Source organism: Salvia hispanica, chromosome 4 (assembly GCF_029641045.1).
Source record: "Salvia hispanica isolate PSC_SH4W2 chromosome 4, Shi_PSC_v1, whole genome shotgun sequence".
Classification (NCBI taxonomy): Eukaryota; Viridiplantae; Streptophyta; class Magnoliopsida; order Lamiales; family Lamiaceae; genus Salvia; species Salvia hispanica.
In genome coordinates this window covers 38,165,850-38,190,476 of record NC_142695.1, presented here as the reverse complement: position 1 = coordinate 38,190,476, position 24,627 = coordinate 38,165,850, and the positions used below count along the sequence as shown (strand labels likewise).

Genomic DNA, 24,627 nt, shown 5'->3' with positions numbered 1-24,627 from the left:
TCATATGGGGTACTACTTGGCCGATGGCATATACCCAAGGTGACCTGTTTTTTTGAAGACGATCAGTTGCCCAATTGGTGAGAGGAGAGTCTTGTTTGGGGCAAAGCAGGAGTCCACGTGGAAGGATGTAGAGCGGGCTTTTGGGGTGCTCCAATCGCGGTGGGCAATCATGAAAGGTCCGGCGCGTTTCTGGTACAAGGAAGTCATCGCGACGTCATGTATGCGTGCATCATCATGCATAACATGATAGTCGAACAAGAAGTTGGACATGTCACCGATTGGGTGGATGATGAAGCCAGACCTAGCTCCAGCACGGCGACCCCGCCTGTCACTCGAGGATTACCGATGGGCTTCGGTGAGGTTCTGCAGCGACAGAGCTCAATGCGCAGCCAACAAGACCATACTCAGCTCATGACCGACATGATTGAAGAAGTTTGGAACCGCAACCGCCGTTGAGAATTTGTAGTTTTTTTTTTTTATTTCGTATTGTAATGTTTTAATTTTAATGAAATGAATTTATTTTTTTCAAATTTTGAAGTATTTAAATATTCAAATAATTGATAAAATGCTTAGGGCGGGCTATAGTCCGCCCCACTGCAGGTGGAATGGGCGGAGGATAAAATACTGACGTGGCGGTGCATAGGGCGTCGCTTAGTCCGTCCCATTGTGGATGCTCTTAGCGTTGTTCGTTTCGATTTACCTATTTAGTTTGATTCTAATACGTTAAAAAATGTTATTGCAATTTTTAATTTCACAAAATTCATAAAAATCAAAGCTCGATCTGCTCGTTTTCTCTATAATTTCAAATAAATGAATAAAATAATAAATCAAGCTTTGATTTTTATGAATTTTGTGAAATTAAAAATTGCAATAACATTGTTTAATGTATTAGAATCAAACTAAATAGGTAAATCGAAATAAACAACGCTAAAAATATGTCGAACGAGAGTGGTGCTCACATAAGGTGCTCACATAAGGTGTGTAGCATATCATTCATCTCAATTAATGTAATTGATTTGTATTTAATTTTAATTTAATATTTTATTTAAATTTGGAGACCGAGCTTCAACTATGTCAAATCCAGTCAAAATGAACGTTGGGAGATCTATTTGGGGTGGCCTAATTAACATTTGGCCTAACTTATAAATAATTAAAAAAAAATCATTTTTAATAGTACTATGATATAGTATTACTAGTTTTCTTGACGTAAAAGATTTCAACTACAAAGTCTATGTTCTCTTTGATATTATGGAATTGAACTTGTGGAAATGAAATTGAAGTCTTTTGTAGTACTAAATTTAATACTCGTATTGCAAGGGGTGCATTATATTGCTAACTTTTTATGTTGCTAACTCATCAATGCAGTGTATTAAAAATGTCAACACATAATGTCAACACAATATATTGAAATGTCAACATATGTATTGACATTTTAATGTCATCGTGTTGACATTTTTTTTAAGACACTATGTTGATGAATTGACAGAGTTAACAACTTAAGAAAGTTAACAATTGATCACCCATGTACCGCAATATATTTGGATTTCGAATTGAGTGACAATTCTAATTCCAATTCTAAAATTTGAATTCTGTATCAAAAATAGAATTTCAAATTATTATAAAATTGGACACTTTCACACACAACACACGCATATATTGCACACACATGCACACAAACTATATAATTTATTAAAATTCGGTTTCATACTATCAGGTTCTCTCTGTCTCATAATAGATGTCATATTTCTTTAGTTTTGTTTCACAAAAGATGTCATATTTATATTTTTGAAAAAAATTCTCTCACCATTTAACACATAAAATAACATCTTTTAATATAATGTGTTATCTAAATTTGTCATCTATTATGGGACATGGGACAGGAAGTACATTATTTTTACCAAACAAAGTGATTTGAAATTCGTAGAAATCTGATTCCAATTCCGTGTTTTGAGTGGACCCCATGTCCGTAAGTGATTTTTAGAGCATCCGCAATGGTCGGCTAGCGACCGGCTAGCCGATTCGTCGCGCTGGCCGATCGGCTAGCCGAACCATTGCAATCGGCCAGCGCAAAATCGGCGAGCGGATCGGCGTGGGCTCGCCGATCGCTCGTCGCTGGCCGAAACGCTAGCCGATCGGCTAGCCGCCATTGTGGAGGCCCGATCGGCCAGCGATCGGCTAGCGCCGATTTTTGATTTTTTTTTTTTTTTTAAATCATATATAAACGCGATTTTCGTTTCATTTTCATTTGCACCACTTGTTTTAACGAGTTTTCTCTCTCTCTAACTTTCTGTTCAAGAGCATCATCGAGTGATGGATCACAACAACGAGTCCAGTCCGGCGACGAGCGGCTCTCAGACTCCCACAGTACCCGTGGGATCTGGATGGGGGCAGATGGGCCCGGGATTTAACATCCCTTGGAATCAGATGATGGGGATGATGGCTGGTGCGCCGGGGGGGGGCGATGGGGGGGAACCAGGGGGGTATGCCGTGGGGGATGCCGGGCGGCGGGCAGGGGAGCGGTGGGCAGTCAGCGCCCGGGTGGGGGGGTATGCCCCAGATGCAGCAGCAGATGATGGGGATGATGTGGCAGGGGGGGGATGCCGCACGGTATGCATCCCGGGATGCGGGGGGGTGCAGGGGTCACCGGGAGGGGACGCGGTATATCGGCCCTCGCTTGATTTTTTGACGGCTTCGTCTCACACGTCGACCCCGGTGGAGACGCAGTTCTCTGGCGATGACCTTCTATCATTGCATGATATGGGGATCGATCTCGGGGACGATGATACTCCCGTTCGAACGACGCCGGCCGCGCCGAGGAAGAAGACGAGGGGGAAGGGGAAGGGCAAGGCGGTCGGCGAGTCATCGCAGCCCACTGCCACCGGCCGGAGGAAGTGGACGGAGGATGAGTACGCCGCGGTGGCCAAGGGGTGGTTGGAGGTGTGCGACGATCCACTGGTTGCGAACAACCAGCGGGTCGTCAACATGTGGGCGAAGATCAGGGCTGCCTATAAGAACCACTGCCCGCACGGGAAGGACTTCAGCAACGAGGAGGTCCGGAAGGGGTGGGAGCGCACCAGGGCCGCGGTGGGCCGTTTTGCGAATTTGTACGCCAACACCCTCCGTCAGCTCAGAAGTGGGCAGACTGAGGACGACGCCCGGAGTATGTTGCATTTGATTTATCTTCTTTTGTGGTTTGCATCCAAAAAGTAGTTGAAGAAAAATAGTGATGATGTCGATTTTATTAATTCTCAATCTTCAGGTCTTGATATAAATTTGTCTTTCAGTAAAATACAAAATTAAAATATCATTAATATACATGGTGCGTATGGATAATTGAAAATTAAAGAATATAACATACTTAATTGCTAATAAAGAATCTGATGTCAAAATAAAACAATGTGCTACAGACGATGAGAACAATCCAACCAACAATCGGAGTAATGAGGATCAATTTTTAATGGAGCCAGTCAATAAATTAAATACAGTTTTAATTGTGTGTTGCATGACTTTTTCTCTCTTAATTTGACATTACCGCAATGAGAGTACGTAAATATACATGGAAATTTAATTGGGAAAAAAGCAACTGTCATGGCGTAGAAGAATTATAAAACAAGAATAAGAATAAAAAACCAATAAACACATGTGAGCTCAACCGAAGGCATCATATTAATATCTCCGCATATATTAGTTAATGGATAATAATTAGTTTGATATTAGTACTATTAAGAGCATCCACAATCAGACGGATTAACCAATATAGCATAGTACTAGGACCAACTAAAAACACATCCTGCCACACTAAGACTGACCACGTCCTGCCACATCACTATGACTAATCTAGGTTAGGCCCGACTTACTGAACCCAATTTCATACCTCGGTATGTACCAAATTAATTATTAAGGATAATTTAATTATAATTGAATTTTCATCCGTTTTATAATTTATATTCTAATTGAAGCTTATGCCAATTAATAATTCATAGTATAACACTATAACATATTCAACTAATAATCATGCACACTCAAATAAACTGGGAGTGAATAATTGAGCATCCAAATTGTCAAACTGCTATTGGACGACGAAGAAGAAAGTAGAGAAACTCTATTTCTACGTTTTATAATTTTCAATATTGATGGATATATTTTTGCAGAAAGCATTTGAAATAAAATAGAATAAAAACTAAAAATGATACTCAATAGCAGGACGTGTTGGTAATAGCGATCATGATTCATGATGTTGTTTAAGCATTTTTCCTAGCATTACAATTTTCAAATCAAATTATTGAGTACGCTTTGATTACTGTATGAAATTAATGAAACTTCCATTTAATGATTGTTTCGACCCCTCCATCTTTAATCCATTAATTATCTGATTTAACACAATATTTACTCCTGGAATTGGACAAGACCGTGTGATTCGGATACATTGGATGGATGGTATACCAGTGATAAAATGTAAACTTATATAAACTCAAAACTCTTTAATACAGTTTTAATATAATATCAACACATTGTAAAATTTCAATATTTTAATGTCAACACAGTATCAACACAATATCAACACAACATTAATTATTGACTACCGTTGAAATTCTGTTGACATTTTCCTGTTAATGCTTTTTTGTGATCTGTTGACATTTTTCAATGGTCCAAATCATAGTTTTGAGTTTGTACAATATTTAGAGTTTTCATTTGATCACATCCCTGGGCTGTATTGTATGTATTTTTTGCAGATGTTAGTATGAAGGATTTCTTTGTGGGGATTGGGGAACTATTTTATGAATTATATGCAATAAATCTTTTTTAATGACATTCCCTTAGAGCATCCGCAACGCATCTCGTCGCCATCTCTATCTCGTCCCGCAGAGAGGAGACGGCGACGAGATGGCTTTGCAACCTCCATCTCGTCCCGAAGAGACGAGCCAAGCGTCTTGTGTCTCGCGCGGAAGGGCATCGCGACGAGACAGCGCACCACGCGCAAGCGCCACGTGGCGCGCACTGGCGCTAGGCGTGACGCCCACTCGCCGGCCCGCGAGTCGCGTCGTAATTATGACGTCATAATTTGATTTTTTTTAATAAAAAAAATCGATTTTTCGAAGAATTTTTTTTTTAAACGGTAATATGACCGTTCAACGGTCGGTTTTTTTTTTAATTATTCTATAAATACTCTTCGTTCTCCATTTTACACACAAACACACATCTATTCTTCTCTCATCGCTCTTTCTTTACTCTCCAATCACTTCTATAAATCATTCCCACAAATTATTCTTCTCGCAAATTTAATCCATTCATTGATCCATTTGAGCAAATGCGTCGAACAATGGAAGAATCGCTAGAAGAAGGAGGAAGCCGCCGCGCCTCCTCAAAGACGATCTCGGAGTTACATCCATCGTAACCGGGAGGAAGCCGCCGCAAGGTTGGTACGCGATTTGAGCAAAATTTGGTAACCGTTAGATGATCGTCACTAGAGAACTCCTTCTTCTGCTTCTTTGCCTCTATTTTTTGTGATTTGAATTTAAGTGTGCAATTTGTAATTTCTAGTTTTTTAAATTATGTCTTTTTTATTTTTTTTAGGTTTTTAAATTGCTTATTTTATTTAATGAAGTGTGTTTTTATTAATTGAATTTGTTGGAAATAAAAATAAAAAAATGAAATTGAATGAATAGTTAAGGGATGAGATGGTTAAGAGATGGAGGGATGCAGGTGATGTCTCTTAGTTAAGAGATGGACTGAAAAGTACAGTGGGGCCCATGAATAGTTAAGAGATGAGATGGTTAAGAGATGAATAAGAGATAGCATTGTGGATAACCTTACCAATTTCAAATTATGCTGATTATAAATGCAGTCACTATCGTACATTCATAAGATACGTAATAGTAATACTCACAATCATTTTATAATAGTGGAGTCATTTTAACTATTGGAATGTGATCAATTGCTAACTTTCTTAAGTTGCTAACTTTGTTAACTCATCAATACAGGTGGTGTTCGGTTTCCAAGATAAAATAATACAAAAATACAATCTAGGATTGAGTTGTGAGATTATTTTAATCATATGGGGTAAGCGATGACTAATTATCTCATGATTTTCCATCTAGGATTGAGTTGTGAGGTTGAATCTCATGAACCAAACACACTACAATAGTCACAGATACAATCTTGCAAACATAACACCCCCGCAGTGTATTAAAAATGTCAACACATATATTGTGTTGACATTATGTGTTGATATTTTAATGTCATCGTGTTTACATTTTTAATACACTGCGTTGATGAGTTACCAGAATTAACAACTTAAAAAGTCAGCAATATAACGCATCCTTTAGCCATTTTGATATGTTCCATAGTAGTGAAGTTATAATGTTAACACATTTATCTCATCTACTTTACAATCTCTTACTTTATTCTTTCTTCATCTTTCTACCTTTTTCATCTCCTACTTAATTTTTTCCGTACTTAACCCGCTTAACACAATTTTTTATAAATCGTGTAACGAAGACTCGAAAAGAAACGTCTTCGTCACCACGGAACGGAGGGACTAGTGAGTAGTGAAGGAGAGTAAGAGCATCCACTATAATTGACGAGCGACCGACTAGCCGATTCCCAGCGCTAGCCGGTCCGCTCGCCGAACCATTGCAACCGGCGAGCACGGAATCGGCGAGAAATTGGGCGAGCGCTCGCCGATTATCAGGCACTGGCCGATGCGCTCGCCGCCATTGTAGGCTGGCGATCGGCCAGCGCAAATTTTTTTTTTAATTAAATTTTCGAAACACTATATATACGCGATTTTCACGTCATTTTCATTCGCACCACTTGTTTTAACGAGTTTTCTCTCTCTTAATTTTTGTACAAGAGCATAACGCGAAATGGATCACAACAACGAGTCTATTCCATCGACGAGCGGGAATCAAACTCCCACGGTACTCGCGGGAGCGGGATGGGGGCAGATGGGCGGCGGGTACTACAGCATGTACCCTTGGCAGCAAAAGATGCCGCGGGGCGGCGGGCAGGGGGTACCGGGCATGCAACCCGGTATGCAGATGATGCCCGGTTGGGGAGCCGGGATGCAGATGATGCCACATATGATGCCGGGGTGGCAGGCGGGGGTGCAGCCCGTGTCAGGGGCGGGGCAGGGTCGGGGCGCACCGAAGAAGAAGAAGAAGGGAAAAAAGGTGGTAGGCGAGTCGTCGCAGCCGGCTGATGACGACCGTGTACGGAGGAAGCGGACGGATGATGAGAACGTCGCGCTGTCCAAGGCTTGGGTGTTTGTTTGTGATGATCCCCTCGTTTCGAACAATCAGAGGATCATCAACATGTGGGCTAAAATTGCAGCAACCTACAAGAGGAATTGCCCGCATGGGAAGGCATACACCGGGGAGGAGTGCCGGAAGGGGTGGGAGCGAATCAGGGCCGCGGTCTCCCAATTTGCGGGCTTGTACACCAACGCCCTCCGCATGAAGACCAGTGGCCGGACTGACGAGGATTGTAGGAGGATAGCAGAGAAAGCCTTCCCCGTGCCAGGTCTGTATAAGGAATTCACCTACTGGAACTGCTATCTGGTGCTGATGGATTCTGAGAAGTTCCGGGTGGGTGTCGATGCTGGCTGGCCGAAGAAGCAGCGGTTGAACTATGCCGCTGATTACAGCAGCAGCGGCGGTTCCCACGACCTCCCCGAGGATGTTCCAGAAGAGCCGTCCCCTCCATCCTTCGCTCGCCGCACTCGCCCGATTGGTCAGAGGAGGGCGCAACGGGCAGCGAGGGGAGTCGCCCAGGGGTCCCAGGAGGTCCAGTCGGCATCCCCCCCCCCCCGGTTGGCAAGTCGGCAGCCGAGCTCGCCTTCTACGCGCGTCAACAAACGCGCAAACAGATGCACAAGATCTTGGCCGAATGGAGGGAGACAATTGACCACGTGGAGAAGAGGTTTCTTCACTCAATGCTCGAGAGTATGCGGATCGATTTGGATACCTTCGCGGCACAGTTGGGGGGATCAGACGCGGGCTCAGGTGCCCGGGGTACAGCTGGTGGCAGTGGCGGCGAGGACGGCGGTGACGGTGACGAGGAGTAGAGTGGGGCGGGGTCGTGTGTGCAAGCCCGAAAGTTTTTTTTATTATGTAATTTTTTTATTTTTAGTTAATGTACTTTTTTTTATTTAAATAAAATTAACGAATTTTCCCGTATATGTGTTGTAAATTTAATTCCGTATTTTGTGTTTAATTTCGTAAATGTAGTTGTGTTTTTTAATAGTGCTGATGATGTGGCTAGCCTATTGCTTGTCCAATTGTTTGTGCTGATGATGTGGCAGGAGGAATTTTAGTATTGGATGATGTCGCAGGAGGAGAAATAGGTTAGCCTATGACTGACCTATTTACCATTGTGGATGCTATAAGGGTGCGTGTGTGCTGTGTGCAGAGGCGCGTGGGATGGAACAAAACGAAAGCAATTGTGGGGCCTACACGGGTGGGCCGCGGAATTGGTCTGTTGTTTCAGCTGCATTCGTTTGGTGGCCGTCCACAGTATGATTGTTTTACTCCCACGCCCTCCACCAGCGCTATATTTCTAAAATTCTCCCAACTTTAACAAAATTTGCAATGTTAAGATATGAAATTGTGAAATATCTTCTCCTATAACAGAAAGATTTACGAATTAAACTTTACCATTTTTACCTAAGACTACTGTACATAATTAGTTATGTATTTCATCTTAAGTGAGATTATGGAAGGAATGATAGATCAATGTTACCAACTTTTAATTCAAGACCATAGAGAAAGTTTGAGATATTAAGGAAATTTAATAGTCGAATTTATTAGGATTATATGAGATTAAGATATAGTGGGACATAATAACTACCGTGGCCTATATAATAATTAGAAAATATAACTGAATAAAATTAGTGTTTTTCTTGCATACTTTATTAGTTAGATTAAAAACCATACCAAATACATGAATTTAAAATTTAAGAAATCAGATTATTTTCACTGATAAAATCCAAACAATCAAACATGGCCTTATATCATTCTCATGCAAATGTTATAGAACCACTTTCCACATGTGAAATATTTGGTTTATCTTTTATTTTATTACATATATATTAGTTAAAGAAAATGTTATATTGTCTAATTACATAGTCGAAAAAGATGTTATACTCCCTTCATTCAATATTAGTGAACGCATTTCTTTCCGTCACAAAGATTAAGAAAAAATGTACGTAATGTATTAAATAAAAAGATACTAATATAGTAGGAGAGAGGAAAAAGTAAAGATAATAAAGTTATAGAGAAAAGTAAGATTGTGAAAATGTGTTACTCCCTCATCCCTAATAATTTATCACTATTGACCCGGTATGAGTTTTAAGAAATGTAAACAAAGTAGGTTGAAAAAGTTAGTGGTATGCCGGTACTACTTTTATATAATAGTTTTATAATAAAATGCGAGTGAGAATGAGTTAGTAAAATATGAGGTTCATTACAAAAAATGATAAAAGTGAAATGTGATAAATTTTTAGGGTTGGACAAAAATAGAATAAGTGATAAATTTTCAGGGATGAATGAAGTATTTTTTTTTTATTAAAACCGAAAATGACTCTACTACTATGAAATATCTAAAATGGAAAAATCACACAATTATTATGAAATGGAAAGAATATGAGTTTAATAAAAAATTAATAAAATAATAAAAATATAAAAAAAATAGATAACAGAAGTAAGAAAGAGAAAAATCAAGATACTTTGTATATCATGTTACATCTCACAGAGCGAGCTCTTTTTCCAAGCACCATTCATAAATCATCAAAGGTCCAAGCACCATTCATAAATCATCAAAGGATTAATAAAAATAGATATACGGGGTACAAAATATACATGTACTTCGAGCTGATAACATAAGAAACAAAACTGAACATCAAACGATAGGATATTTGTTGTACTTACTAAAATATACTCCTATGAACGTTCAAATTTAATGTTGGCATGATATTAATCCCTACAATACAGTCAATCTCATTTCAAATAGTTTTTAGTCATAACTCTATCATTTAAAAAAAAAATTATCTCATATTACTTAAAAATAGAAAATTATAACTTTAAAAATCTAATTTAAAACTACAGTCTATTTAAGTCTCAGTTTTTTTATACCTTTAAGCCATCTTTTTACGGCGTAGGCTCTCGGCATCTTGCAAATGAATTCAAGACATTGATCTTTGTTATATTCGAGCCTCCCAAATTAGAATTGCCAGATAATTTCCGGTAGTTCCGAACAATGACATATGCAACGTCATAAAAGAATTATCTTTGTTCTTACTTGAAGAACGCCTAACGAGCATTTCCCGTGAATATCGTCCGCACTTGCCCCACTCGGACTGAGTTTCTGCATATGGAGTATTTTTTAGGATGTCAGTGTAGTTGGTGAAATCCGACTGGATCTGATCATAAACTCTCTCTCATGCCTAATTTGGTTTGTTCTTGTTGTACACTTAAGCGATTCTCTCCCAAAGCTAGTGCAACCTCTAGGCGGTGTCGATGGACGATGATTGGGTCCTCGGGAACGTCGGGTACTTTTTCGTACTTGCTATAGAACCTTCTCATTGCCTTTGTCCCTCGCTCGGAACTAATCATTTGGTTCCATATCCGAAATCTTAGTCATCTACGTTGATTCCATATCTACAAGTATCTAGGGTGCTAGTACCCATCTATGCTATCAAAATTTGTCTCTTCGGAACCTGTTGGTTCCAAGTCATTGAATAATTGGGATCCCACCCTATTGTATATGCATAGGTCATGAAAGCTTCTAACAATTTTGTGCAGTGATGAAAAGAGACGAAAGATAAAAGTGAGTGTAAAATGAGTAGGAAATGAGTGTATTTATAGATGAAATCAAAATATTAAGTTTAATTCAAAATTAATAAAAATAAAAATACTTAGCGACTGATGCAATCGCTGCAATGGCGCCGCATGGCCGCCTTCATGCACGTCTAGACGGCTCAGTACTAAGTGCTGAAATAGCCTGCATTCGGGCAACTCCATTATGCATGCTCTAAATTGGAGAATTGGTAGTATATACCATAAATGTTGTTCGGTTTGGAAGATTATATAGTATCATGAGTTTGAATATTACTCTCTCCGTCCACGAAAATTATGACTATTCTATTTTTATCCCTCATTTTGGAAAAATGAGGGATAAAATTAGAATAGCACTATTTTTCGTGGACTAAGAGAGTACAACTCAATCCTATATATATAATCATATGATAATAAATGTTAGGCTTCTCTTTCTCTTTCGCACTAAAATAATCTCACAGCCAATCTTAAAATACATCTTAGAATTATTTTGTCCAACAAATGAAACTATCACTTTATAAATTAAATTATTCACAAACTAGGCAATTGATGATGTCACAAAACCTGAATAATCTAATATGAGCACTTACTGTAAAGAGGCGATTGCGGATATAAAAAAATGAAGAAAAAGAAAAACGCGTTTTACACGCTGTAGCTTTACCCAAACAGTGGAAAACACAAATGAAACATAAGAGCATGTTTAGAAACAAATTAAACATAATTAATACGGAGTATATTTTGAGTTGAATGTTGAATCTATCCCTATCCTATTCAGTATTCACCCCACAAAATACCACCGAAAAAAGCAAATCCATTTCCCACTTTCTTCAACCCTTCATAATTACCAACGACTACATTACACTCAACTCTCTCTCTCTGGTTGGAGAGAGCAACCAAAAGTTAGCTCATTCTAAAGCAAAACCCAGCCCACCGATTTATTTTTTCAATTTTCCAGCAAATCCACACTGAATTGATTCGATTCGTTTCGGACGTTAATTTGGTCCACAAATGTCGTCGCCGGCGCCGGGGTCCGCCCCTCCTCCCACCAACACCACCGCTCCACCGCCCGCCGCCACCTCACCTCCTCCAACCACCACTCCCTCTCCGCCGCCGAATCCGCCAGCAACCGCGCCGCCCCCGGCTCCGACAGCTCTCCCTCCGTCTACGCCTTCCACCCCACCACCCTCCACCACCCCATCGCCTCCCGCCCCAACAGTCCCGTCTGGATCCCCTCCGTCGCCGCCATCTCCATCCGGCGGCGGCTCCTCTCCCTCACCACCCAATAGAGGAACCCCACCGGCGCCGCCGACCAGGGGCGTCCCCCCCCCTGGCTCGTCCGGGTCGAATCCGTCTCCGCCGCCTTCTAATGATGACCCCGCGATTTCGATGGGGATGGTGGTTGGGATTGCTGTCGGAGGCGTCGCATTGCTAGTGATACTCAGCTTGATGTTTATATGCTGCAAGAAGAAGAGGAGAAGACAGCAGCCTGAGTATTATGTGCCTCCGCCGCCTCCTGGCTATAAAGGTGCTGAATTTATGAATTTCATTTTCTTCTTCACAATTTGCTATATGCTGTTTATAGTCATACACATTTGGAGATGATTTGATGATTGATTGAATGAATATGGAAAACTTATAGATTTAAAGATGCTGACTTTCTACATCTTTACATCCTTTTGCAGCTGATCCCTATGGTGGCCAGGTACAGAATTGGCAACAGAATGCTCCACCACCACCTCCTCATCATGTTGTTACAATGCCTCCTAAGCCTACTCCCCCGCCCGGTGGTGCTTCGAGGCCTCCACATTCGCCAGCGCGTGCTCCTTCCCCTCAGCCTCCTCCTCCTCTGCCTTACATGAGCAGCAGTGGAGGTTCCGGTTCCAATTATTCGGGCCCTGAGACTCCGCTCCCGCCGCCTTCACCTGGAATGGCATTAGGCTTTTCTAAGAGCACATTCACATATGAAGAGCTGGCAATGGCAACAGATGGATTCTCAGACGCCAACCTGCTTGGACAAGGCGGTTTCGGTTATGTGCATAGGGGAGTCCTTCCGAACGGTAAGGAAGTTGCGGTTAAGCAGCTGAAAGCTGGGAGTGGGCAAGGGGAGCGTGAGTTCCAGGCCGAGGTTGAGATCATTAGCAGAGTGCATCACAAGCATCTTGTCTCGCTGGTTGGATATTGCATCGCTGGAATTCAGAGAATGCTTGTCTACGAGTTTGTTCCAAACAATACCTTGGAATTCCACCTTCATGGTTAGTTGCCATGATGTTTGAACTTCATCGAAGAATAAACTGAAAGTAGGGAACCTTATAGCATTGACGTGTTTCAGGCAAGGGAAGACCGGTGATGGATTGGGCAACGAGGTTGAAGATTGCTCTAGGTTCAGCAAAAGGACTTGCATATCTGCACGAGGATTGTAAGTCTATTGTGTTGCATAAAGAGTGGTCATTCTGTTTCAATTAAAAAGTGGAATATAGTTTACACTATTTCTCATCTATTTTGTTTTAAAATGTTTTTTTTTTCCTCATCAGGTCATCCAAAGATTATCCATAGGGATATCAAGGCTTCTAATATTCTTCTGGATTTCAACTTTGAAGCAAAGGTAATATCTTCAAGATCATCTTTGATTTTCTCAAATGTCTAACGAATAATTTGCTGTCGAAATGTTTGCTGATGCTATGTAATTTCAAATCCCAGGTTGCAGATTTTGGTCTTGCAAAGTTTACTTCTGATGCCAATACTCATGTCTCAACAAGAGTGATGGGTACCTTCGGGTATGAAATACTACTTCTCTTTCATTTTACTGTTTATCTGTAAGGTTGGATTATATGTATGGATAGATAAAATTTTTGATACACTCTCCCACAAACTGATTTTGCAAGGCACCATGAGCGAGGGGGAGGACATTTTGATGTCTTATTAAACTTATTTCAGTTCTCCGCGTGCTAACATTTCTGTGTAACAGGTATCTGGCTCCAGAGTATGCTGCCTCGGGAAAGCTTAGTGACAAGTCCGATGTATTCTCCTATGGTGTTATGCTTCTGGAGTTGATCACTGGACGCCGGCCTGTTGACTCAAATCAAACGTACATGGATGATAGTTTAGTTGACTGGGTGAGTAGGAATCAATTTTTGTAGTGACCCTAAGTATTTTTCAACTTCGGTTGCTTAGTATCATTGCATCAGCATCAGTAAATTATGTACCCCGAGGAGTTGATGCTAACATGAAGCAATTCTGATACAGGCTAGGCCTTTATTGACTCGTGCCCTTGATGATGGGAACTTCGAGTCTCTTATTGATAGAAGACTGGGAGCTGATTATAATCAGAATGAGATGGCTCGCTTGGTGGCATGTGCTGCTGCCTGTGTCCGTCATTCTGCAAGGCGTCGCCCAAGAATGAGCCAGGTATATTGATTTTGTTTTATGATCTTAAATCCATATCTATGTTAGGCTTAACTATGCATTTAATTTAGCCTATAATGCGACCGGATCATACTCACCTAGTTTGTAAACCGTGGCACAGGTGGTGAGGGCCTTAGAAGGAGACGTATCGCTATCCGACCTGAACGAAGGAATCAGACCTGGACACAGCAGTATGTACAGCTCCCATGGAAGCTCAGACTATGATACCGCACAATACAACGAGGACATGAAGAAGTTCAGGAAAATGGCACTGGGCAGCCAAGAATATGGAAGCAGTGGCCTATACAGCAACCCGACAAGTGAATACGGGTTGAACCCGTCGGGCTCAAGCAGCGAAGGCCAACACACAAGAGAAATGGAGATGGGAAGGAAGAAAGACGGTCAAGGTTTCAGCAGTGGGGCTTGACACTCCCACTCCTGCTCCTGACCATCTAATTCCCTTTAACATCAACAGTGTATTTTCATGCAAATATTTCAAGGATTGCATGTTTTTCATTTCCATTTTCCAAATTATTGATTTTTTGAAATTCTTTTTATTTTTCTGGGTATTAAATTGTATTTATAAATAGTTCATACGCACAACTCACATTGGATTTTTATATTGTTTTATGTTTGAATTTTTCTATCAAGGTTTTGAGTGTACAGAGTGGAAGATGTTGCTTGTGTATATGTGAATGGATATATATGGTTGACAGTTGGGTTGGAAAATATGCTGAGTTTGGGTAAATGACAAAGTTTATACAACCTGTCTTTCTCTGGTCTTTATTATGCATGTGTATTTATTTTGAGATTCGCTCTGATCCAGCTGTGGATTTATTATTTAGGAATGGCATTTAATTCTTCACCAGTTTGGATGAACAAGGATATTTGTCTCCTTCAAAAGTTTTTTTATATAGGAAAGGTAAAGGTCATTAGCAGCTTAGGTGGGTGGAATGAAATATGGTGGAATTGGTGGAATTAGGGTGTCACAGTCTAATGATACTGTCCACCTAAGGTTGTGGTCACATGGAATAAATTTGGGTTTCATCACATGTACTACCATACTTTTGGTTGATAAAAGGCATGTGCCACCAAATTGCACATGGCCTCCTCATTTGTTTATACTACTAGTAATAATTCAATTTGTTTTTACTATTTTAATTTTTGTCATCTCATAGAGTTGCATCATTTTGTAAACGTACGCTTTGTTTATACTAATTTAATAATAATTTTTATATTAAAAATTGAGTGCAATGAATTAGTAAAATATGTGTATAATATAGTATGACATTTCATGATAAAGGGATTATCTGTTTCTTGTTAAAGCAAGAATCTAGCATTTGTAGTATAATTTGAAAACGTTTGTTGCATTGTTAATGGTGACCCCTTATTGGTACATTCTAAGCTCATATTTTCTCTTTTGACAAAATTATATTTTATTCTCTTATCTACTTTATTATCTATTCATTTAAATTATTAAATATTATTTTCTTAATTTTTTAATACAAAAATGAAATGCATTATTTAAATTTGAACGGAAAGAATAATAGTTTTTTTTTTTTTACTAGCTTAAGTTAGTTAACTTACCAATATGAATAGCGAGGTGTATCAATTATGTGACAGTGTTGTATTAAACAAAATTTAATATAGTAGAGGATATTACAGCTCAACATGTCAAAAATCTTTATCTAAACGCAAAAGAAAGATATGTAATATTCAAGACAAATATTTTAAGATCTAAAGGCTATGGTTTACAAAACTACGTTTACTAGAGGTAAATCCTCACTCTTGTGCGGTGGTGCGTGGGATTTAACGATGCGAATATAAGAAATGCGCGTATTGATAGAATTTATAAAAATGGTTGAATGAGTTGGTGGGAATTCGCAATTTCGCAAATGCACCTAATCATGCGTAAGGTTTGAACTTTAAAGCGAGGGACCGTTTGATATGTATATGGTAGACCTATTTTAGGTCCGTATGTTTAAGTGAGGGACCGTTCGATATGTTGGACTAATTTTAGGTCCATTTGTTTTTTTTATATCTTAATTACTCCAATAGTACTCTCTCTTCATCCCATATTACTTACACTATTCCATTTCGACTCGTCCCAAACTACTTACATAATTTCTAGTTTAAGTTATAATTAATGTACTAATTAATATGTTAGGTTTAGTTAAGTGATCCTTTATTAAGTGATGTATCATTATGCTTAAAATTCTTATTTAATTACACTAAAAATCAATCCCAAATTTACGGCCGAAAATGAAAAATGCGAGTAACATGTGACGGAGGGAGTACAATTTTTTGGGAATGTGTCGTATGATAATTAGGATTTGTTGCCAATTGGTACATTAAAACTTTTGCTTTTGATATCACTCTATATACGTATATAAAAATCGTAGATAAATAACTCTATATGTTTATCTCTTTAATATTTACGATTATTTTTGTTTATTTGTAACAATCGATATTAAGAGCCAAGGGCTTAAGAGACAAAAATCACGATGGGATCGATGAGAAGATTTTTAAGAAAAACTTCGATGAATCTGATTTTGGGTTTTGGAAGAAGCGGATCGAGGATTACATGTACATTAAAGATTTGTATCAGGCCCTAAAATTGTAAGCCGAAAAGAGGGAAATGAGGAGTGGGGCTGCTAAACATAAAAGTGATGAGCGCGATTCGGTTATCATGTCCAAGGATGTGGCGTATCATATATATCAGAAAACATCTACAATAAACAATGTACATTTGATAAAACGATTGTTTGATTTTTAGAATGTGAAAGTAAAAATCGGTGCAATAACATATGATGAGTTCAACATGCTCATTACCCTAATTTTTATATTGTCCCTGCTGGAAAGTTGGGCCCACGTAATGACAGCTTACAACGCTGCAGAGGCAAAACTAAAGTTTGACAAAGTAAGAGATCTGATCATTGGTGAAAATATTAACTGAAGAGAATCAGAATCTTCTCTTCTGGCTCAACATTGAGTATGAAATATATAGACAAATCAAAGGAAAACTAAAAACATGGAAGATTAACATCATGAGGAAAGAGTTAATCTAGAAGAGATTTGGATCAAAGTTAAATGATAAAATGTGATTAGTTTGGCACTTTAAAAGTCAGTATGAGCTTCTCAAAAAATACAATAAGCAAGAATCAATATGAGCTTCTCCACACAACAACAATAACTGTCTGCAACACGCCCACAAACGGGGACATCGTATACTCGTGGTTCCAAAATCAACGTAGATACATAGAACTAGCTGGTACGGTGCACCCACTCCCTCTAAAGCTCGGATCTAGTTCCCAAACGAAGGCCAAAAAAATGAGAAGGCTCTCAGGGAAGGCATGAATCAGTATTCGATGGAGGAAACAAAAGTGCTAGCGATGTGCTTCCTCGATGTGTTTGAGAACCCAGTGATAGGCAACATACAAACAGTGCACAAGGTTTGGGAGAGAATTGCCTCCATATGCAATATCAACAAACCAAGGTTGGCATAAAAGCGCGATTGACGCCATCTTTGCAAACATTAGGTCTGACTACACACGAATATCAATAAATACGCTAGCATCGTCAACAATGTGCAGAAACTGTGATCTAGCACAGTCAGTTGGGAAGATATTCACAACGAGGCTCATTAGGCGTTCTTTGAGAGAGAACAAAAACAATTTGAATACACGGATATAGGTGCAATTGGTTGAAAGTTGAAACCACCCAAACTTTTCGGGGAATCCTACATCACATGCAGTGGCGGATCCAACATTTTTCGTTTGGGGGTGCGATAAATAATTTTAACGATTTGAAGCTTCAAAATATGATAAATTTAATATTTTATTTAATTTTTTCTCTCATAAAATCTAAAATTTTAATTTTAATAAAACAAACATCACGTAGATGTGCAACTAAAGGAAATAAAAAAGATAAAAAAAAACTAATTCTATATTATGATGAAACATGCATTACACGAGAATGTGTGTGAATTTGTGTTGGTTTTTCAAACGAATTTTATAATATTTAACAGATTTAAAAGCAAAGATATTACTAAATAAAATTCAATATGTGAAGATACTAGACAAATAGGATAAAAAACTGATAAAAGGCACCGCTGAGGAGAATCAAACCCAGGCCTCGACAGTGGAAGACCAGAAATCATACCACTAGACCAACTGTACCAACTTATTTTGGGGGTACACTCGTACCCCTTTATTCTCACTTGGCTCCGCCACTGATCACATGGCAGTCCCAAAAGAACGAAGATCACCGTCTCAAGCAACTGCACCAGTGACTACGACACCATGTTTGACTTGAAATCTCCTATGAATGAAATGCTACATACCTTATATGAGCTCCTTGTATGAACACCACTCTCGTTTAATGCATGTTTAGCGGTGTTCGCTTCGATTTATACATTAAAAAATGGTATTGAAAATTTTAATTTCATAAAACAAAAGCTTGATTTGTTATATATTAATTTATTTGAAATTATAGAGAAAACGAGCAAATCGAGCTTTGATTTTTATGAATTTTGTGAAATTTGAAATGTCAATAATATTTTTTAATGTATTGTAATTAAATTAAATATATAAAACTGTTAGTACAAACCTATCCCACATCGGACATTTGAGGGAAGTTGGAAGGTGTATATAATTCCTGTCCAATCCCAATTAGTTTGAGGCCTTTTGGGAGTGACCCAAAAATAAATCCGTGCGGGCTTGACCCAAAGCGGACAATATCAAACTAATACTGCCGACGCCGACAATCCTGACAAGTGGTATCAGAGCCAGGTTGGCGTCGGGTCTGGTCCAATTTGTGAGACCCATGTTTGAGTGGGGCCGACGATCCGTCTGAGTCGGAGCCCATTATGTGTTTCGATGTGGTCTCGGTTTGAGGGGGAGGTTTGTTAGTACAAACCTATCCCACATCGGACATTTGAGGGAAGTTGGAAGGTGTATATAATTCATGTCCAATCCCAATTAGTTTGAGGCCTTTTGGGAGACCAAAAACAAATCCGTGCGGGCTTGACCCAAAGCGGACAATATCAAACTAATACTGCCGACGCCGACAATCCTGACAAGTGGTATCAGAGCCAGGTTGGCGTCAGGTCTGGTCCGATTTGTGAGACCCATGTTTGAGTGTCTTCACAGCTTGAGAGGTACGTCTGATGTTGGTCTCATTTATGGAGGTGATACTCACTATTTAGTGACTGGTTATTCTGATTCTGACTACGCTGGAGATGTCGATAGTAGAAGATCTATGACCGGTTATGTTTTCACTCTTAGTGGTTCTGTTGTTAGTTGGAAAGCAACTTTGCAGGCTGCAGTTACTTTGTCTACTATTGAAGCAGAGTATATGGCGTTGACAGAAGCTGCTAAAGAGGGAATATGGTTGCAAGGGCTAGTTGGTGATCTTGGTTTACATCAAGAGCAAGTGTGTTGTGTTCTGTGATAGTCAGAGCGCTATTTGTTTAACCAAAGATCAAGTCCATTTTTTATATTGATATGAGGTATCATTTTCTAAGAGATGAGAAGAGAATTGAGGTGAAGAAAGTAGATACTGCTGATAATCCTGCTGATATGTTCACCAAGTCGGTTCCGCAAAGCAAGTTCCAACATTGGTTGGACTTGCTTAATGTCATGAGCTGTTAGTTGCCCGTGGAGGGCAAATCTGAGGCAAGAATGGAGAAGGTTGTTCGTCTGGTGTTATGATGATGCGTCCGCAAGGGAGAATTCAAGTCAAGGTGGAGATTTGTTAGTATGCCTTGAATTTGTATAGGATTAGGTTTCCTAATTGGGATAGGATTATGTTTCCTAGGCCCAGTCTATCTAATGTGTGCCTATATATATAGGAGTATAGCACATAATTCTGTGATCTGACAGGTCCAATCTGTATCTGAAAATCGCAGTCATAATACAATTTGTTCTCCGTTTTTGCTCGTGGACGTAGCCAACACAACGTTGGTGAACCACTTAAATTCTGTGTCTATTTATGTTCTTTTGTTTCTCGATTCACAATTGCCCTATTTGTCATAACAAAAACAAAATGAACAACGTTAAAGGTGCGTCAAACGGGAATGGCAATTCCTCTAAATATGTATATATTATACATCCATATTCAAATAGGATTATAGGAACACGTCCAAAATTCAATTGAGCCATTTATATACAAATTTCAAATTTAGCAACTATACTATAAATCACATACAGGCCCAATTATTTTTGTGCAGAATATTTTTTTTCAGAATTGTGCTCCTGGAAAATAAAGCGAGCTCCACAAATTCTACCATTCGCATCTCAATTGGACAGTTGCAGAATCGGAATCAGAATCGGAATGGCGTCTCGTCGCCGTGTCCTTCTCAAGGTCATCATTCTCGGCGACAGCGGGTCTCTCTTTCAATCTCCCATCTCTCTCTACTCACACATACACACCAACACGAAAAAAAATCGCACAATATGGAGTATTTTTAAAAAAATACTGATCAATAATTTTCGTGTGTGATTGATTGATTGGTGCATATCCAGGGTTGGTAAGACGTCTTTGATGAATCAGTATCCTTTTGTTGGTTTGCCGATCTATTAAATATATATAAAGTACTGCAAATTTTAGCTATGCCGAAAAATGACAAGGTGGCATTGAAGTTTTGTTTGGCCTTGATTAAGCTAAAACAGATATGTGAATAGGAAATTCAGTAATCAGTATAAAGCTACAATTGGGGCTGATTTCCTGACCAAAGAGGTCCAGTTTGAGGATAGGATATTCACCTTGCAGGTTAGCCTACCCAAATTTACTATTGTTCATGTTTTTTTGTCTTATTTGTATGTTCATTATCTGAGTTTAGTAGAAATAAGTAATCCATATAACTTTGTGGTGCTGTTATTCCATCCCAAACCTGAGATGTGAATTTATTTACCACTAAGCATGTAATCTTGCAATTGATGCTTCTGCTTTTATTTGTTCCATTGATTGGCTATAGGCATTTGTGCTTGCATGATGAAAGTAATGACAAATATTCATTTTCTTTTTTTACTGTTTCCTATAGTTAACTGATCAAGTGTTGTTGGCATAATTGTTGATGTAGATCAAGCATTCACATAAGGTTTATCCGTATTTGTGTAGGTGTTGCATTTGTCAGGAGTGCAAATGCAAAACACAGTTTTATATGTTCACTGCAACTAGTCTTAGGAATTCATCCTCCGGAATCATGATGCAGTTTCTTTCTATCCATTTTATTGCTCTTTCAGCTCCTAATTTTTCACAATAGAAATAATAGGCTATGGTTTATATGTGTTGAATATGAAAATGCATTCTATCATTTCCAGTACTTACAGTAGTCGGTGGGCTCAGTAAGCAACTAGGAGATTATATCTATATAATATAATTCATTTTGGTGACTGGGAATATATCATTGGCTATTCTGCAAGTAGTAGCTTTTGAATACAACATTCTTGACTGTAGGACTTAACATGTTATAGTTCTTTAATGAAAAGATATGTCTGCTTAAACATGAATAGAGAGGACACATTCATACAATTGCATAAAAAACCTGGAAGGCAAGGGTGCCCATATTTATTAAAGAAATTTTCTCCTTTGGACCACTGTTGGACTGTATCATAATTCGGTAAGTCATGCTGCACAAACTCTGAGTTCGGTAGATGCAAGCTACCAGTTAAACGGTTGGTGAATGAGCATGCCGATTCTAGTTGGGTTTGAGCCTAAATAACTGGGCAGTTGAGTTATGACCCAAGCAATAAGCAGATAAGCTCTTCAATTCAGTTGAGCTCAATCAGTAGTTGCTATAACTGCTCTTTTAGTATGAACCTTAAGTTCGAGCGTAACGCCCAAAGGGATGGGGGAGTTGTACCATTTAAGTATGATGTCATCATGTAGGAACTATATTCAAGTGTGCTTTGATTTATGTTACATCATAAGCTGCTTTCGGTTTTATGTTTTAGATAGTTGATGGACAAACTCACTATTTAAGAGTTGAAACTTGGTCCTGACTGAATATGTCAAACCCCATATTTTTTAAGTTTTTAAGTTTTCAATTTCTAGTCTAATAGTTAAGAAAAATTCTTCTACTATATATGTTTAGGGCCTTAGGGGATTTTAGGAGTCCGAAATTGCGCCAAGATCAGACATTTGGGAAGTTACTTTAGTTTTAACTTTGTTGTTTGTCAAATTGTACCGAAATTGGGCCTTAGGATTTAATTTAATACACTTATCAAATTGAAGATAATATAATTTGGACTAAGTCACTTACATCTTTGATTGTGGGAAATTAGTTCAGTTGAACTATACCAATTTAAATAATCCTAAGGCCAGCACTTAAAATTAGATTTATTTCACAACAAGTCAACAAATGTTTGATCTCGGTGCAATATCTGATTCCTAAAATCCCTTACATATAAATTGGTGGAAGAATTTTTCTTGGCTGTTAAAATAGAAATTGGAAACTTATATTGTGTGAGATGTTATAAAATACTCCCCCTGTCCCAAGTTACTTCAGTCGTACTTCATTTTGGGTTGTCCCGATTTACTTAAGTTATTTCCCTTTATGGTTTAAAAAAAATCTAATGACACTTACTTTATTCTCTTTCTTAGTCTATTATCCCCCTGTTATTTTGTTTCCAATTAAGTCACTACCGACAACTTTCTTAAATCTCATGCTGAAAAGAAACACCCAAGTAATGTGGGACGGAGGGAATATAGATTTAAGCACAATGCAATGCTTAAATGAATGGTATTTTCCATTTAAGATTAGTGATGAAACTTTTTGACTCTTGGAATATGCCATAAAAAGCTTTTCTTTTTCCTCTTTAACATCTAAATTTACTAGGATGCATATTTAAGTAGTTGCATGAACTGTTATAATTGATAGTTGGCAAATTAGAGTTTATTGAATGACATTGCTCAAGGCCCAGAACCTTCTATGAATTACTACCTGTTACAGATATGGGATACTGCTGGTCAAGAGAGGTTTCAAAGCCTAGGTGTGGCTTTCTACCGAGGTGCAGATTGCTGTGTGCTTGTTTATGATGTTAATGTCATGAAGTCATTTGATAACCTCAGCAACTGGAAGGAGGAGTTTCTTATTCAGGTTATAGATCCAGTCTGCTAATTTTGCTGTCAGTTTTACTTCCTGATCCTCTAATACTGACTGGTTCCATTTTAATATGCAGGCTAGCCCTCATGATCCTGAAAATTTCCCATTCGTTGTCTTAGGGAACAAAATTGATGTGGATGGTGGCAACAGCAGAGTGGTACCATTTTGTAGCTTCTTAGTGTTGAAATCAACTCTTCTATGCTTATGTTGCTGAAGGTTTAAACTTCAAGTAGTTGGGTGTATGCATGAAAACCTTCTTTCTGGTGATGTGAAAATGCTGAGATAAAGTAAACATAGGATCTTATGATATGCGTATAGTATTAATCTTGGGTTAATAGTATTCAGCTGCATTACCACTAGCATCCCATTTTTATTTTTCTCTGGGTATTTTAAAATTTTGCATGCTTATGCCTTCCATTTTTTAGGTATCTGAGAAGAAAGCAAAAGCTTGGTGTGCCTCTAAAGGAAGTATTCCTTACTTTGAGACTTCTGCAAAAGAAGGATTCAATGTGGATGCTGCTTTCGAATGCATAGCGAAAAATGCTCTAAAAAATGAACCCGAGGAAGAATTGTAAGTAACTCTTCTCATTGAGTCTAATCTATCTGAAAGAAATGAAGTAATATACCTACGCCGTTTTTTCCTGTCAAATAAATGTGATATAATCTCCATTAGATTTTTGAGTCTTCAGATCATTGGTAAAAATTTTGGGGGCATGCATTAGATAATTCTAAGTTAACCAGTATCCTTTGTCGAAATTTGCACTTGATGATTTGTGTGCTAAGGGTCCTATAAGCTCATGTGCATTTGTAGATTAACTTCTAAATTATTTTCCTAACTCTTGTATATTTATTGGTTGAACTTCTGAAGATATCTTCCCGACACCATTGATATGGCAAATGGGCAGCAACAAAGATCCTCGGGTTGTGAATGTTAGTCATTCTCTGAGGTTAGAGTGCAACGAAGTTTCTAATGTTTATCGGAACATTGAATAGGGAATATAGAGCGTTTGTTATCTGCTTTTGTTGCTTATGCACTCTCTTTAAACGTTTGTTATCTGCTTATGCACTCTCTTTGAAGTTAATTTTCTAGAAGTTAAATTTTGTGATTGTGATTTATGAAATTATGAAGAAAAAAATTAAAATAAATCAAAATAAGGAATAGTATTGCTTTTTGCCAAAGAAATGACTAGCTACAAAGGAACAACTTAAATCAATTAAATCAAAATATAAGATCACAAACATACTTTATCATTCATTCATGCAATGCAACGTTCTCCAATAATCTTT

The 24,627-nt window shown here is 38.5% G+C and overlaps 2 protein-coding genes across 2 annotated transcripts; both read left to right on the top strand.

The window, feature by feature from the left end:
- The first annotated feature begins 11,607 nt into the window (after positions 1 to 11,607).
- On the top strand, positions 11,608 to 14,884 carry LOC125194516 (proline-rich receptor-like protein kinase PERK15). Its single transcript, XM_048092779.2, has 8 exons — positions 11,608 to 12,357; positions 12,515 to 13,084; positions 13,162 to 13,248; positions 13,364 to 13,434; positions 13,530 to 13,606; positions 13,798 to 13,945; positions 14,076 to 14,237; positions 14,356 to 14,884. The coding sequence occupies exons 1-8, from the start codon at positions 11,841 to 11,843 to the stop codon at positions 14,659 to 14,661; spliced, it is 1,938 nt and encodes a 645-aa protein (XP_047948736.1). The 5' UTR covers positions 11,608 to 11,840; the 3' UTR covers positions 14,662 to 14,884.
- A 5,570-nt stretch (positions 14,885 to 20,454) lies between these two features.
- LOC125192658 (ras-related protein Rab7) lies at positions 20,455 to 24,446 on the top strand. Its single transcript, XM_048090279.2, has 7 exons — positions 20,455 to 20,620; positions 20,759 to 20,785; positions 20,906 to 21,005; positions 23,188 to 23,334; positions 23,417 to 23,497; positions 23,766 to 23,911; positions 24,209 to 24,446. The coding sequence occupies exons 1-7, from the start codon at positions 20,568 to 20,570 to the stop codon at positions 24,273 to 24,275; spliced, it is 621 nt and encodes a 206-aa protein (XP_047946236.1). The 5' UTR covers positions 20,455 to 20,567; the 3' UTR covers positions 24,276 to 24,446.
- Positions 24,447 to 24,627: the final 181 nt, after the last annotated feature.

Excerpts from the sequence above, each read along its gene's own strand:
- LOC125192658 (XM_048090279.2), top strand. The coding sequence starts at position 20,568 with ATGGCGTCTCGTCGCCGTGTCCTTCTCAAGGTCATCATTCTCGGCGAC. Across the intron at positions 20,621-20,758 it reads ATCATTCTCGGCGACAGCGG|GGTTGGTAAGACGTCTTTGA; the intron begins GTCTCTCTTTCA and ends GTGCATATCCAG. Across the intron at positions 20,786-20,905 it reads AAGACGTCTTTGATGAATCA|ATATGTGAATAGGAAATTCA; the intron begins GTATCCTTTTGT and ends AAGCTAAAACAG.
- LOC125194516 (XM_048092779.2), top strand. The coding sequence starts at position 11,841 with ATGTCGTCGCCGGCGCCGGGGTCCGCCCCTCCTCCCACCAACACCACC. Across the intron at positions 13,085-13,161 it reads CTTGGAATTCCACCTTCATG|GCAAGGGAAGACCGGTGATG; the intron begins GTTAGTTGCCAT and ends GACGTGTTTCAG. Across the intron at positions 13,946-14,075 it reads ATGATAGTTTAGTTGACTGG|GCTAGGCCTTTATTGACTCG; the intron begins GTGAGTAGGAAT and ends ATTCTGATACAG.